Source organism: Loxodonta africana, chromosome 5 (assembly GCF_030014295.1).
Source record: "Loxodonta africana isolate mLoxAfr1 chromosome 5, mLoxAfr1.hap2, whole genome shotgun sequence".
Classification (NCBI taxonomy): Eukaryota; Metazoa; Chordata; class Mammalia; order Proboscidea; family Elephantidae; genus Loxodonta; species Loxodonta africana.
The window spans coordinates 22,177,319-22,192,488 of NC_087346.1; the positions used below are offsets into that span (position 1 = coordinate 22,177,319).

At 36.3% G+C, this 15,170-nt stretch overlaps 2 protein-coding genes across 9 annotated transcripts in view; one reads left to right on the forward strand and one right to left on the reverse strand.

The window, feature by feature from the left end:
- The window catches only part of NUDT6 (nudix hydrolase 6), a 57,322-nt gene extending 49,562 nt beyond the window's left edge, over window positions 1-7,760 (forward strand). For all 7 annotated transcript variants that reach the window (XM_023548651.2, XM_064285371.1, XM_064285372.1 and 4 more), the window contains 2 exons: window positions 2,821-2,875; window positions 7,363-7,760. In XM_023548651.2, coding sequence (XP_023404419.1) covers window positions 2,821-2,875; window positions 7,363-7,760 — 453 coding nt within the window. The remainder of the gene's footprint in view (window positions 1-2,820; window positions 2,876-7,362) is intronic.
- The window catches only part of FGF2 (fibroblast growth factor 2), a 93,940-nt gene continuing 85,995 nt past the window's right edge, over window positions 7,226-15,170 (reverse strand). The window contains exon 3 of one of the 2 annotated variants that reach the window (XM_064285374.1): window positions 7,226-8,367. In XM_064285374.1, the coding sequence (XP_064141444.1) occupies window positions 8,182-8,367 (186 nt within the window). In that variant the 3' untranslated portion in view covers window positions 7,226-8,181. Of the gene's footprint in view, window positions 8,368-12,260; window positions 13,109-15,170 lie in introns of those variants that run through there. The other variant, XM_064285375.1, reaches the window with a different exon arrangement.

Genomic DNA, 15,170 nt, shown 5'->3' on the forward strand with positions numbered 1-15,170 from the left:
AAGAAGCAACCAGACACTAGAAAACTTGAGACTATTTCTTTTAGAAGGGAGTGGAAAGTTCCTCTTTTTAAGATTACGGAAAAAAGGATCATGGAATTTTACACTTGAAACATAGAGATGGTTTGTCTTCCTTTATAGGAAGGGAAAACAAAGATGAAAAGAGAGAAGAAATAAATATAAAGTGTCTAAATTTTCAGAACCCCATCCTTAACTCTTTCACATTAAATTTTCCTCATGAAACAATATATTGGAAAGATAGAATAACAATAAATCACTAAAAAAAAATCACTAGTTAAGTAAAAAAAAATCTCATACCAATAAGAAGATTCTAGATAGGGAACTTACAGGCACCAGGTAGATACAAAGATATTTGACACCAAAGTACAGTTTAGTCCAAATTTACAAGCCTTGCCGGAGTCTAAGATACAGATTCCAGTTAGGTTTACATAAACTGTTCCAGTGAAGTCTGAGGAAAAGATCAAAAAGCATTTGGAACAGCAGCAAATAGTAGTTAAGAACTCATGAGAAAATATCGAATCAGCACTTTAAATTTTTTAAAAAGTTGGCTAAAATAGGACTGCCTGGATTTTAACCCTGAATTTACCATTCACTAGCTGTGTGGCATAGTGGTTAAGTACTACGACTGCTAACCAGAAGGTCAGCAGTTCAAATCCACCAGGCGTTCCTTGGGAACTCCATGGGGCAGTTCTACTCTGTCCTATATAGTCGCTATGAGTCAGAATTGACGGCAACGGGTTTAGCTATGTTTAGTTATTAAACCTTTTTATGTCCTTAGTTTCATCGCCTCTAAACGTGGAATAATAATAGTCTCTGATAGGGTTATTGTAAAGTTTAAATGTGTGTAATACTTAGAAAAACACATAACACAGTGTCTGGAACATAGTAGGCATTCAATATATATTAGCTGGTATTTTAATTAAAAAACCCAAACCCAGTGGCATCGAGTCCATTTGGACTCAGCAACCCTATAGGACTGAGCAGAACTGTCCCATTGAGTCTCCAAGGAGCACCTGGCAGATTGGAACTGCTGACCCTTTGGTTAGCAGCCGTAGCACTTAACTACTACGCCACTAGGGTTTCCAGTATTTTAATGCTATTGCTATATTGCTAAACACATTCAGTTAATGGGACTACTTTTTTATATTAACAAAGAAAAAGAATGGACAACATGTTTGATGCTCTCAGTTGACCATGTCTACATTAAACATTTTTCAAACCACAAAACTTCGGCTTTCTTTCTGCCACTTAGAACCAACTTCAGGCTCAAGCTTTTGGGGGAAAAAAACTTCATAAAATAGCCTCTTTAAACCTAAGAGATGCCAGAAAATGTCACAGGTTACTTACCCAATATAAAAATATACTTGATCTTTCAGTTATCTAAGGTTTAATTTATGAAAGAATCAAAATCAAATTTATGTAAGCTGTTGTAATCCTTGTATCTATCATTTTTCCCTCCTAATAAGTTCATAATTCAAAATTTAATCAACAGTCACCAATCATTTATAGTCATATCTAGGTAAAGATTTTTAAAAGTTGACTTGTTTTTAGGAATCATTTGTCTGCTATAACATTTCTTTTCATAGAAATAGAATTTATGGTGGTGAAGCCCAGCATCCTATCATGCAAGAGAGTGTGTATTTTTTTTAGAAACAAAGCTTTTGGACCCATTTCAAAATGAAGCCCAAAAGACAGTGCATTGATGTAGAAATATACTTAGCATCTACTTCTACATTAATAAAATAAAACATAATATGCTTTATAACTAATCTCAGTCTCAACCAGACACAGAAGGGTGGAAAGCCTGAATTCTGTACCCACATAATCGACAGTTTGTGGAAACTCTGGGAACCAAGCCACTGGTCTCCAACCTAGCATAGTTGGGAAATGACACATTCTTTTAAGAAGCACTCATCCAGGAAATGAGTGGGTCACAAAGCACAACAGTAAAAGGTCCAAAAACTTTTTTTTATGAATGAAGAGTATAAGGTGTACTGCTCAAAGCTGCTGCTGCTCGTGATGAGTATAATTTCTCATTCTTCAGTTTTTATCATGGTGATGGTTAGATATAAGCAGGACTCTAACAGGAAAAATAATCATGTCAACAACAAGAATAGTGTCCCAAGCCATCTCATAACTATTTTTAATCTATTTCTATGTTTATCCCCATTCCAAGATCAGATCTTCCATCTGCCACTCCCAACCAAAAAAAAATGATAGACAGGAAAACACAAATTCAAACTAATTGGTTTTATTCACACTACCCATGAAAAGCAATTACATTTTTTACGTAAAATCAATAACACAGAATAATAGAAATTGTTAGAGTAATATATCTGGTAGAAACACAATACAGTAAATAAATGAGAAAATTAAAAATAGCATACTTTAGTGATTAAATTTATACTATATTTTCTACTTATTTATAGCAGCATCTGTAAGATTTCCCTATTTGTTAACAAGTTAACTAGCAGCAAAATTTTAAAAATTAAACAAATTCAGTAGATGTTTCTCTTCACTCTTTTGTTCATACAAAATTTATTATCACATTAACCAAACAAAACTACTTCTATTCCTGAAGAAAAAGGTAGGAAAACATTTCATCAATCACCCTCCTGCCAAAAGGAAGGAAGCTGGGAAAAACTTGTATTTATTGACAAAAAAAAATCTCAAACACCTTGACCAATTAATTGATGGGTAAATTTTGTGGAGTCTGCATGTGTGTGAGTAAAGTGTGATTGAGTGAGTGTGTGTGAGTGAATATATGCTGTGTTAACTTTATTTTCTGACTTTATATTGCAGTTAAAAAACATGTGGAAGTTTCCAGGAGGCCTGTCAGAGCCTGGAGAAGATATCGGTGTGTATCCTACATATTTTTAATTGGCTTGAAAATGTTGATGAAATCCACATGTTTAGTTTCTTTCTTTAAAATACCAAAGAATAAGGTTTAAAATTTTCTAACTGGTTCAGACTGGGTCAAGAAATTTCAGAGAAGTTACTTCAGGGCTGATATAAAATTAGAAGCAAAATGTATAACATATAACCAATTTCATGAGTATAAATAATACTGCTAGGAGCACATCACCTTTTTCTTCTGTTTAGGACTGCTTCTTGATTAATTTGTTTGAAAATGAGAAACTTTGTATATATATGTGTAAATTTAGGATTATTTTGGATATGACTAAAGTTGTTGGTATTAACATAGAAAAGATCAATTCTTAACCATTCATTCACAGAAGAATGAATTAAAAAAATTGTTGTCATCTTTTCATGACTCTAACTCATGAAATAGTCACTTTTAAAATAACTGTGAAATAAGTATTATAAAATCAAACTGTCATGGATTAAACCCTTTGTCTCTCATTTTTTGAATTATAGAACAGCAGTGGCATAATGCTTATTATGAAAATTTATCTATTCTTTCTTTTGAATATTCAGGAAGCCAAAAACACAGTAAAATGTCACATGAGAAAGTCTCAAATGAAAAATAACCCCCCAAAACAACTTACTGAGCTCTATATTTAAGACAAGAAGATATGATGTAAGCTAAGAATTCTTTACTTCCTTGTTTTTACAGGAAATAGACAAAAGAATAAACGCTGAATTTTTCTACCTACTCCTTAAACCATTAGGTCAGAGTCAGTTTCCATCAAAATAAATCAGTAATTCATTTGCTTTATTTGCTTTTTCTCAATATGCATGCTCCCATTCTCGTTAGCTAGCATTTATATAGGCAATTTCCTAATTATCTTTAAATATTTAATTTAAAATGTATATATACCTAAAACTTAATTTCTAAAAATATTACACAAATTAAAATGTCATATATATAATATATAACCAACTCCTAAAAACTCTGCGTTAAGATATATCCATAACAAACCTTTTTTTTCTGGGGAGGGGGACTTATTTAGTAGTTATTGACTTTTTCCTTAGATTCTGCTTAGGTCTTCTAGTGACACAAAAGAGAATTCTGTAGTGGTGCAAGTGCTGAAAGAAAAGACCATTTGTTCTAGAACACCTAATTGCCTCATACCATCCCTATGTAGTATGTGAGCGTATATGAACTAGTTAGCTTATTGTTTGCACCCCTGAGAGAGGAAGCTGTCTATACTGGGCAAAAAGCAGTCTGCAGGAAAAGGTTTGTGTAGCTGCTTCTCCTGAATTCGCCTTCTCAAATGAATTGATTTTTTTTTTACATTTGAATTATTATGGATACTTTGAATTTCAGTTATATTTAAGTCTAATTGAAGAAATGCATTTCCAAGGCAAATATATATAACTTTAGGTTGAAGTATACTCCAGAGCCTTTTTTTAAAGTCCAAATAATTAAGAATTTGCTACTTTTTTTTAAATACGTCTCAACCATGCAGAATTAAGAAAAAAGAAAAGGCTTCTAAGCAACAACTGGCATTCACCATACTTCCTGGGGGTAGTATAAATTAAAACTTGGCCTTGGGTTTCCTAAAAGCAGCTAGAAGTGATAACTGACAGTGGAGGTCTGAAAGACTATGTCTATATGAAGACATTTCTGTTTTATAACACAGTACAATAATAGATATTCTTAACAGTGAAGCCAAATCATCTAAGAATTATTTTCTTTAAGCCTTGTGTTTAGGAAAGTATATAATATACATTAGGAATACTGCCATCACGAATGGCTAAACATTCATATTGACTCTTAAGTAGTGAACACTAGTTACATGGGAAATAAATTTGTTTGAAATTCATCATTCTTTGATAATATTAGGTAAATGAACATTATTGTCCATAGTGTTAGGAAAAAAAAAAATTAGGAGGGCCACATATAAAATAGAAAGCCAATTCTCAAAGCTTTAGTATAAAATAATACCCTAGGTATACAAAGGGTATCTAAAGAGTCAAGGTTAAAAATGGACAAGTTGCTACTGACAGGAAGAAAACCATCTGCATCAGCTAAAGGACTGCACCGCAGCTGGTCTAGTCAGAGATCACCGGTGCAGGAGAATCAGAGGGATACACTAGGGAACCCCACACTTGGCAAAATTTTTCCTATTATTTTATTTCAACCTTAATCCTGTTATTAAATATTATAAAATAGAAATAACAATATAAATTCCATTTCATTATTGTTGCATACCTAAACAAAACACTATGACATATTTAAACATATTTCTTAATCAGCAAAACTAAAAACAAAAACCTCTTGGTTTTTCATATGTTCTTTATAGCTATAAAACAGTTAATGTTACTTCAGTTCAATTTACAGTATATGAAAATAATAAAGGCACAACAAAATAAAGCACTTTTATCTTGATAAAACATTTACATTCACGTCCAGATCCTTGGAGAAGAGATTTCCACCTTGCAGTGGAAGGGGTCTTTCAGACACTGGATGCAAAGACTCTCATTTGCCCGTTCAGTTTTCAGTCTAATCAGTGAGATGCTGGTTCAAGCGAAACTGCCCCAAACCACCTCAGCAGCTGTGACTTTGAATCAGCTGCTGCGGTGGCTGCCGAGCAGGGCAGGTTCACTCACCTGCCCCAGGCTTTGCTTCTGTGATGTGAACAGCCAAGACTCACGAAGTCAGGCCAACTCTCAAGTAGTGGCACTAAGAACTAAACAGGACCCCCAGGGTCATTTTTCAAAGAATTTAAAGAAAAAAATACAAACATTTAAATAACAGTTAAGTGAGATTGGCAAATAGCATTATATAAAATTTAACACTAGTACCACAATCTTTAATAAATTTAATAACAAATAATTGTTGTATGCCAGATTAAAAATCATTTTTCTTAAGGAAAGTCCCTCTTTTTGTAACCTAGAGTCTCATTTTATTTTTTCAGTTTGAGTTAATTTCTAATGATATTTAACCTATGGGCAAATCTCTCAATTAGAAGGGAAGTCAGCATGGAATTCAAAATGGGCAGATAAATGTCTTACATTACAGAACCTTTACTCTTCCCATACATCTTTCCAGAGCAGTCCCTTAAGAGAAAAACCAAGAGCTTATTTATCCAGGGGCAAGACAGTCTACAGGCACATCACATGAGAATTGAGACATTTTTCCTTAACTCCCTCTTCCTTGCCTATTCTTCACCAATAGCACTACTAGAAAAAAAAACCAAACCCATTGCTGTCAAGTCGATTCCGACTCATAGAGAAGGCACATATAATTTACTATTTGACAGATAAGAACAATGGCGGCATCAAAGAGTGAACGAAAAACTCTGGCAATAGTGATGCTTCCCAGCAAAGTGGGCAGGGAAGGTTGTAAGCGCACCTCCTCAATGCTTTGGGAGACAATGACAGAGCGTCACAAAATTAGGGAAAGCCCATTTAGGGAGTTCATCTGGACATTTGGAAAAAGCAGCCACAAAAACACCTGAACGGCAATAAAAATACTGCCCCAGAAATTGACATATAATTGAAAAAAACTTATAAAATATGAAAATTTCTATCGCATTATAAATTTCTGTATATTGCAAGGTCTTTGAAAACTTCTGATGAAATAAGTGCAGTGTTTTGATGTTAGAGGAATAAATTGAAAGTTCTTTGGAGTCTTACTTCAAGAAACAAAGGAAATGCCAAAAATGACTGGAGTGAGATTCCTCTGACAGCAATAACTACAGGGGCAGTGACTCCTCTTCAGAATGCTGATGAAGGAATCCGCTAGATGCCACATAGCTCATACATTCTGCAGCTCAACAGACTTTTATACGAAAACGGATCTCTTATTCTCAATTCCAATATATATAAATTTAGGCAGTTTTGATGGATGATCAGGAACCGGATAAACCAAACCTGGTGCCGTCAAGTTAATTCTGACTCATAATGACCCTATAGGACAGAGTAGAAATGGCCATAGGCTTTTCCAAGGCTGAAATTTTTACAAAAGCAGACTGGCATATCTTTCTCCCACAGAGCAGTTAGTGTATTCGAACTGCTGACCTTTCGGTTAGCAGCCAAGCACTTAGGATATATGCAGGAATATCAACTGAGCTTTGCAACATGTGTTTTAACTTTTGCAGCATGTGTTTTTTACCTTTTGGGAAGTAGAGAAGGAAGAGGGTAGAAAGACGTGACCCCAAAAATGCACAGGTGGATAAGCCTGTAAGTAGCAGCCAAAGAAACATTCAGTATTTTAAAAACTTTTTAGATATATATACAGTGCTAAGAAGATACTTTGGTAGTGTATACCATTTCAGGTTGTCCAGAAGGCAAAAAGTTTGTGCTGAAAACTTTATTTTCTTAGGGTGGAGATTTACTTTTGAACATTTAGATATTACTTTCACTGAAAATCTTCAATGATGAAGTTTCTAGAAATGTCCTCTTTGTTGATTTGTACATCTTTCTTTTATGTAGGAGACACAGCAGTTCGAGAAGTTTTTGAAGAGACTGGTATAAAATCAGAATTCAGATCCCTCCTGAGTATTCGGCAACAGCACACCAATCCAGGAGCTTTTGGGAAGTCGGATATGTATATAATCTGCCGCCTAAAGCCATATTCATTCACCATAAATTTTTGCCAGCATGAATGCTTAAGGTGTGAGTGGATGGATCTCAATGACCTGGTCAAGACTGAAAATACGACTCCCATCACCAGCAGAGTAGCTAGGCTGATGCTCTATGGGTACAGAGAAGGATTTGACAAGATTGACCTGACCATGGAAGAACTTCCAGCAGTTTACACAGGCTTGTTCTATAAACTCTATCACAAGGAACTGCCAGAGAATTACAAAACTATGACAGGAATGTACTAAATTCACATTTGCATGTTTAAAAAGTTTTAAAGTAAATTTACATGTAGATTAATGTGTGCCATATTATATGAAGTAGTGGACATTTTGAGCGATTAAATACCTGACTTTAATTTTCTAATGTGTATGGTTTTTATGAAGAAAATTTGTTTATAAATGTGCAAATTTTAAAAGCCCCTTTTTCCAATAAAGTAAATGTATAAAAAGGTGTAGCTCTAAGTAAGCTCCACCAGGTAAAGGTAAATGCTGTATGAAAGAGTGAAAGTTTAGCAACGGTTAAATATTTCACTGGTAGCTAAAATGTGATCTAACCAGCTAGCCAAACTGAGCAGATGACTGTATACATTTCTTTTTCTCTCATTAACAAATTTCTGAAATATACGTCTTCTTTTGCATGAAATGAGATTAGATGTTGCCGTTAAGATCAGCTCTTAGCAGACATGGGAAGAAAAAGTATAGCTTTCTGTCCAGGTCCTGTTTTGGATCCAAGTTTATACTGCCCCGTTCGTTTCAGTGCCACATACCAACTGGTGTATTTCCTTGACCGGTAAGTATTGTAGTTATTAGATTCCAGTCGTTCAAAGAAGAAACATTCATCTGTCACACATCTCTGAAAAATAAAGGAAGAATTAGTTGTTATTATTTATCATTATTATTATTACACTTTTCATATTAAATATCATAGTACCATGCCCATTCTGTTCAATAAGCTGCAGAGATTTTGGGTTCAGCAGGGTAGTCAAATTAACAAGACTCAGTAGGCCATAATCTGACCCAGACAAGCTCCATGGGACACTAAACAGGAGCAGAGCCTGTCAGTAGGACAGTCTCAAGTATGTCTCTTCAGCAGGAGAAGTCTGGGGACCATTCATTCTCCAGCCCCCCGCAAGAAATGGGTCAAGAGTTAGGCAGTGAGAGCACACACCTGGCACAGGAACCACACTGGGTCAGACTTGAAACATCCCATGAACACAGCTTTCAGGGGCCCCCACAAAGAGGGGCACAAAGGGCACATCCCACTCAGAAAAGCCCAAAGACACGGCTTCCAGTTAGGGATGTATAGTCCATCCACACTCCTCACAGTCTAGAGACAGGGTTCTGGTACAGCAGTACTTGAGGGTTAATCCAGGGTAATCCTCCATGAAGAAGGAGACGGAGTTTTATTAACTCCTTTACTCACAGAAACAGAATTAACTCTCTAAATTATAAAAGATTTTTCTAGTGACTAACATTGTTTCTGAGGCATAAAAAATAGTTTATCTTATAGAAAATAGCTAATGGTATATAATGTCTCAACAAAATGGACTGATACAATGGTCGCAACAGTGGGCTCAAGCATAAGAACGACTGTGAGAACAGTGCAGGACCGGGCAGTGTTTTGTTCTGTTGTACACAGGGTCACTATGGATCGGAACTGACTTGATGGCACCTAACAACAATGATAACGTATAATGCCAAGAAATTACATTGGAAGATTATATTACATATAATTAGCACTCTTGAAACACTAGATAATGAAGAATATGTAACGTAGAACATACTGATTTCTGGCAGTTTCTTATGAGCAAATACTCTACCTTTTTATTTCAACTGTTTATCAGAAAAATAAATAAAAATTTGCTTTCGTATAGTTGGACCTCGAAATACTATTAAAAGTAATGGAGTCTAACAGACTACCACATTATTTAAGGTAAATGTTCAAAACTCATCTTCACAGGGTTAACACTGATCTCTGAGGAAAAAATGATTTCTTCATGTTAAAGAAAAAAGGGAAAAAAACAAGTATTTTTATATTACAATTATGTACACAAAGCAATTGAATGGTTTTATATAAACTCATTTAGAAAACCATATACATTATTACACATTAATCTACATATAAAGACCCTGGTGGTGCAATGGTTAAGTGCTCCACTGTTAACTGAAAGGTCCATAGTTAGAACCCACCAGTGGATCCAAAGGAGAAAAGACCTGGTGGTCTGCTCCTATAAAGTTTACAGCTTAGGAAACCTTATGGGGCAGTCCTACTCTGTCATATAGGGTCACTATGAATCAGAGTGGAAACCCTGGTGGCGCAGTGGTTGAGAGCTATGGCTGCTAACCAAAAGGTCGGCAGTTTGAATCCACCAGGTGCTCCTTGGAAGCCCTATGGGGCAGTTCTACTCTGTCCTATAGGGTAGCTATAAGTCGGAATCGACCCCACAGGAACAGGTTTGGTTTTTTCTTTTGTTTTTATGAGTCTGAATTGACAGCACACAACAACAACAATCTCCATGATATATACAGAAGATGTACACATAAATGTAGTACATAAAAACATGGTTTTGTATTAATGATTATACCAGATTCCAGCTTATTTCTTATTTCTAAATAAGCTGGAATCTGGAAAATTTCAGATTTGGGAAAACCCACATTCAGAATGTGTATACCTTTTCCCAGATTCTTTGGTTCCAAGATAAGCCAAACAATGGCACAAACTGCGAGAAGAACATAAATTAATAAACAAAGCAATGAAAAGAGCTGGCACAATAGCCAAAATGAAATGGAAAGCCCTCCCAAAGACTCAAAAGTGAACAACACGTCTCAGCTATCTAAAGTCATGGCGTGATTTTAGAGCCTATAATCTGCTTCCGGGGATAACAATTCTACCAGAAATTTAATTGACTTTAATATTTTGACCTGTTAATTGAATTTTTAAAAACTGAAATACAAACTTAGCTAGTTTGCCCATTATACAACACATTATTAACAAGAAACTTAAGTCTTTCTGACTCAAATAAATCATAGATAGCTTACAGAAACACGTTACACCAGGATTTAACTACAATGATAACACAGGACTGTCTTTGGTTCCTAATAGTTCAAATGTAATAACAATGAGACACTTAGACCTTGAATAATGTAGAATTCCAAATCCAATACTTTCACTTTGTCTTCAGTGAGATACATTATGCTTCTGTGTTAACCAGCGTTAACCTTGTGTTACTTCATTTTGTCATTTTCAATGCCACTGATAAAAATCTTCCTCTTTCTCTGTTGTTAGGCGCCATAGAGTTGATTCTGACTCATAGCGACCCTATGCACAAGAGAACGAAACACTGTCCGGTCCTGTGCCATGCTCACGATCATTGTTATGCTTGAGCCCATTGTTGCAGCCACTGTGTCAATCCACCTCGTTAAGGGTCTTCCTCTTTTCCACTGACCCCGTACTTTACCAAGCATGATGTCCTTCTCCAGGGACTGATCACTCCTGACAACATTTCCAAAGTATGTAAGATGCAGTCTCCCTATCCTTGCTTCTGAGAAGCATTCTGGTTGTACTTCTTCCAACCTCTTCCTCTACTCCAGGTTTAAGATCAGGAGTACACAGGAAGAGGAAGAATTAAAGGAAAAGTCATAGTGATCATAAAAATAACATGAAAGGCCTGCCTTGACTTTCACAGGCCAATTCTCTAGAGGTAGGCTTAAACAACATCATTCAGGACACTGATGTTTAATTTTCTGGGGTTCTGTCAACTTCCAGAATGCTCCACCTTACTGGCTGGCACTCCCGACGATGCTTGGCCTAATGGAGTACTTACCATCCCAATAATGTTTGCCTTTTCAGCCATTTCCTAATATTTCAGAGAAAAAAAATAGTACCAGGGACTAAGTGAAGGTATCATGGAACCCACAATATTTTTCTTTTTCTTTTACAGAGGTTACTTGTACCTTTACAAAAGAAGAAAAAGGAAAGAAAAACTTGCGTGCTTGCTGAATGTTCAGCCATGTAAATTTAACCCAGCTGTTTTGCACTTGAAAACAAACTTCATTTTTTTTTTTAAATGGGTAGTAGGGCCATAATTCAGTTCTCAAGAAAACCAGACATTTAAAAGCCCAATGTAAGTACAATTTTCAGTTTTCCCCATTCTAAGTTTACAAATCATCTTCAGTAACTGTGATCTGATCTGAGTCTTCCTATTAAAAACTGATGCAATATCATTTTTATTAACATTTATAAACCTGTTTACATAGCTTTTTTCCTATTCTCAGTATTTACCTACTCACCATCCCAAACTTAACAAAAAAAGTGGTCTTCAGAGGAACAACATCACAGAAGAGGTAAATAACAGGCCTCTAAGGAGTCCCTGGAAACCCTGGTGGTGTAGTGGTTAGGAGCTACATTTGCTAACCAAGAGGTCAGCAGTTCAAATCCACCAGGCACTCCTTGGAAACTGTATTGGGCAGTTCTACTCTGTCCTGTAGGGTTACTAGGAGTCGGAAGCAACTCTATGGCAATGGTTTTTGTTTTTTTTTTTTAAGGAGTGCCTGAGTGGTACAAACGTTTAACACTCCCAACTGCTAACCAAAAGGTTGGGGGTTCAAGTCCACCCAGAAGCACCACAGAATAAAGGCCTGGTGATCTACTTCCAAAACATCAGCCATTGAAAACCCTATGGAGCACAGTTCTACTCTGACACACATGAGGTTAACTTGAGTCAGAATTGACTTTACAGCTTTGGTTTTTCAGGGCTTCTAACAACTTATTTCTTGTCTTCAAGGCCTTATTTTATATAGGCCTATGAATTGGGAAACAATCTCTTAATTCCTGGTTGTTGATCATTTTCATGCACATCATTTCATTCAAATATCAAAACAATCCTGTGACATAATTACCGTTATGCTCATTAACAAATGAGGAAACTAAAGTCCCATGTTCTTAGTAACATTATTTCAGATTGTGGACACCCTTTGCCCATGTATCTATTTCACACCTTACCAAATGAAGTTTGTCTTTATTTTCTTGATTTTTTTTTAAATTAAAGAATAATTTTACAGCCTAGGAAGCACAGATTTCAAATAATGCATTTATGTGTTTTTTTTTTTTTCTTTTAGGTATCTGGGGTATATCAGGAAACAAAACTGACAAAGGTCTCTACCTTTGTGACGTTCAGATTTTGGCTGGGGGAGTCAAAACCATAAGCAATAAGAATACTGAGTAAATCATACTGAGTATCAAAATATTATAAATGCTGTGGAAATAAGTAAAGCTGAGCAGGGTAAGAGGAATCTGGAATGGTGGTGGTAAGGATTAGGTTGCAATATTAAATACATAGCATGGTCACAATAGGTTAGGAAAGTAAAAAAATATTTTTTTTATTGTGCTTTGACTGAAAGTTTACAATCAAGTCAGTCTCTTATACAAAAACTTATACACACCTTGCTATGTACTCCTAGGTGCTCTCCCCCTAATGAGACAGCACACTCCCCCGCTCCAGCCTGTATTCCCCGTGTCCATTCAACCAGCTCCTGTCCCCCTCTGCCTTCTCATCTTGCCTCCAGACAGGAGCCGTCCACATAGTCTCATGTGTCTAAAGAAAGTAAAATTTGAGAGACTACTTGAAGGAGGTGAAGGAATTACTGATTCAGATACCTGAGGGAAGAGCATTCCAAACAGAGGGAATAACCCATGCTGAAGCCGAATGAGTGGATCATGCCTGGTGTATTTGAGGGGCAGCAAGAAGGCCAGTGTGGATAGAGGGTTTGAAGAGAGGAGTAGGAAATAAAGTCAGAAAAGTAATAAGATGGGAAAATGGGCCAAATCCTATAGAGATTTGTAGGCTATTTGAAGTATTTTGGCCCTTGGTCTGAGTAAAAGAGGGAGCCATTGTAGGATTCTGACATATTCTGGTTGCAAAGACTATTGAGGGCCAATGGAATAAGCAGAGACAACAGCTAAAGGCTTGTTCAGTCACACAGGCAGAGGGAGAATGGTGGCTCAGACCATGGCGGTGGCAGTAAAGATGGCAATACGCTGTGTGATTCTCAGGATATTTTGAAGGTAGAGTCAACAGAGTTTCCTGACAGACTGAGTGTGCAGTGTGAGAGAAACAGGAATCCAGGAAGCTTATGTTCTGGAATGACGGACTTGCCATCAACTGATGGGGAAAACTACGTGTGGGAGCAGGTGTCATAGGAAAAGATTAAGAATTCAGTTTTGGACATGGTGAGTCTGAGATGCCTATTAGACACCCAAATAGAGAGGAGTAAGAGGTTAGATCATCACATCTAGAGTTCATGAAAGACACCTGGAAATATAAACTTGGCAGCTGTAGACACGTAAATGTCAGTGAACATTTGGAGGAATATGATTGTGAGCAAAACATCACACTAGTTGATTGCTATAAAAAGTCACCACTAACCTGTACCTGTATCATTCTAGCCATACTAAAAATGTTCTTCAGTTTCTCAGCATGCCACATTCTCCCTAACTCCTGAACTTTTCCACGTGCTGCCTTCACCCTATCTTTTCAAATGCCTAAATCCTACTGATCCTCTCAGGTCTTGTTTTAAATGTTACTTTCTCCAGAAAGCCTTCCCCGATTTCCCAGTCTAGGTTAGACACCAACCTCTGTGTTTGTCCAAGTCACCTTCCCTGTCATGTTGTTGTTGTTAGTTGCTGTGGAGTCTATTTTGACTCATGGCGACCCATGTGTTACAGAGTAGCACTGCTTCATAGGATTTTCTTGGCTATAATCTCAATGGAAGCAGATTGCCAGGCCTTTCTTCTGCAGTATTGCTGAGTGGGTTCAAACTGCCAACCTTTAGGTTAGCAGCATAGCAAAACCATTTGCACCATCTAGGGACCTTAATAGATATTATAAATTGATTTAACAAAGTTAAAGGAAAAAAAAAGGAAAAAAGGAGTATGTCAACAAGATGAGTGATTCTAGCAACTTGGGTATCTTAAATAATTCTTAGAAATTAACTTGTTGCTTTATTTTTTCTTTCACATGCTAAAATTGTTGTTGTTGGATGTTGTTGAGTCAATTCTGACTCATAGCAATCCCATGTGACAGAGTAGAGCTGCCCCACAGGGTTATGTAGGCTATAATCTTTATAGAAGTAGATTGCCTGGTCTTTCTCCCACAGAGTCACTGCGTAGGTTCAAACAAGCAACCTTTTGGTTAGCAGCAAGTGCTTATTTGAATCATTGTGCCACCAGGGCTACTTCATGCTAAAATAAGACTGAATTTTATTCATATTTCAGAATTTCATTGTTAACTTGCATTAACATACCAAGGAATTTTTTTTTTTAATTATAGTGTACATCAACTGGGTGTTTTTACGAAAGTATACAAAGACAGTAGTTCTCAACCTAACATCTGGTACACCTACTGCAGTGTATCACAAGTAATTGTTATTAATATAGTTAAAGTCACAAAGTTCCTATATAATTTTCTATTTTATAAATTAGATCCGATTTAATATTACCTCTCTTATAATTGTAATATCATCCTTACTCACTTGCATTCTCTCTTTACTATGAGAGAAAGTAACGGAGCTGGAGCTTCTCACCAGGAACACAGTGAATACCTGCGTGTGCCCATAGTAGTGTAACTCACAATGAGAAATGCGGTCACGTGTCTTGTG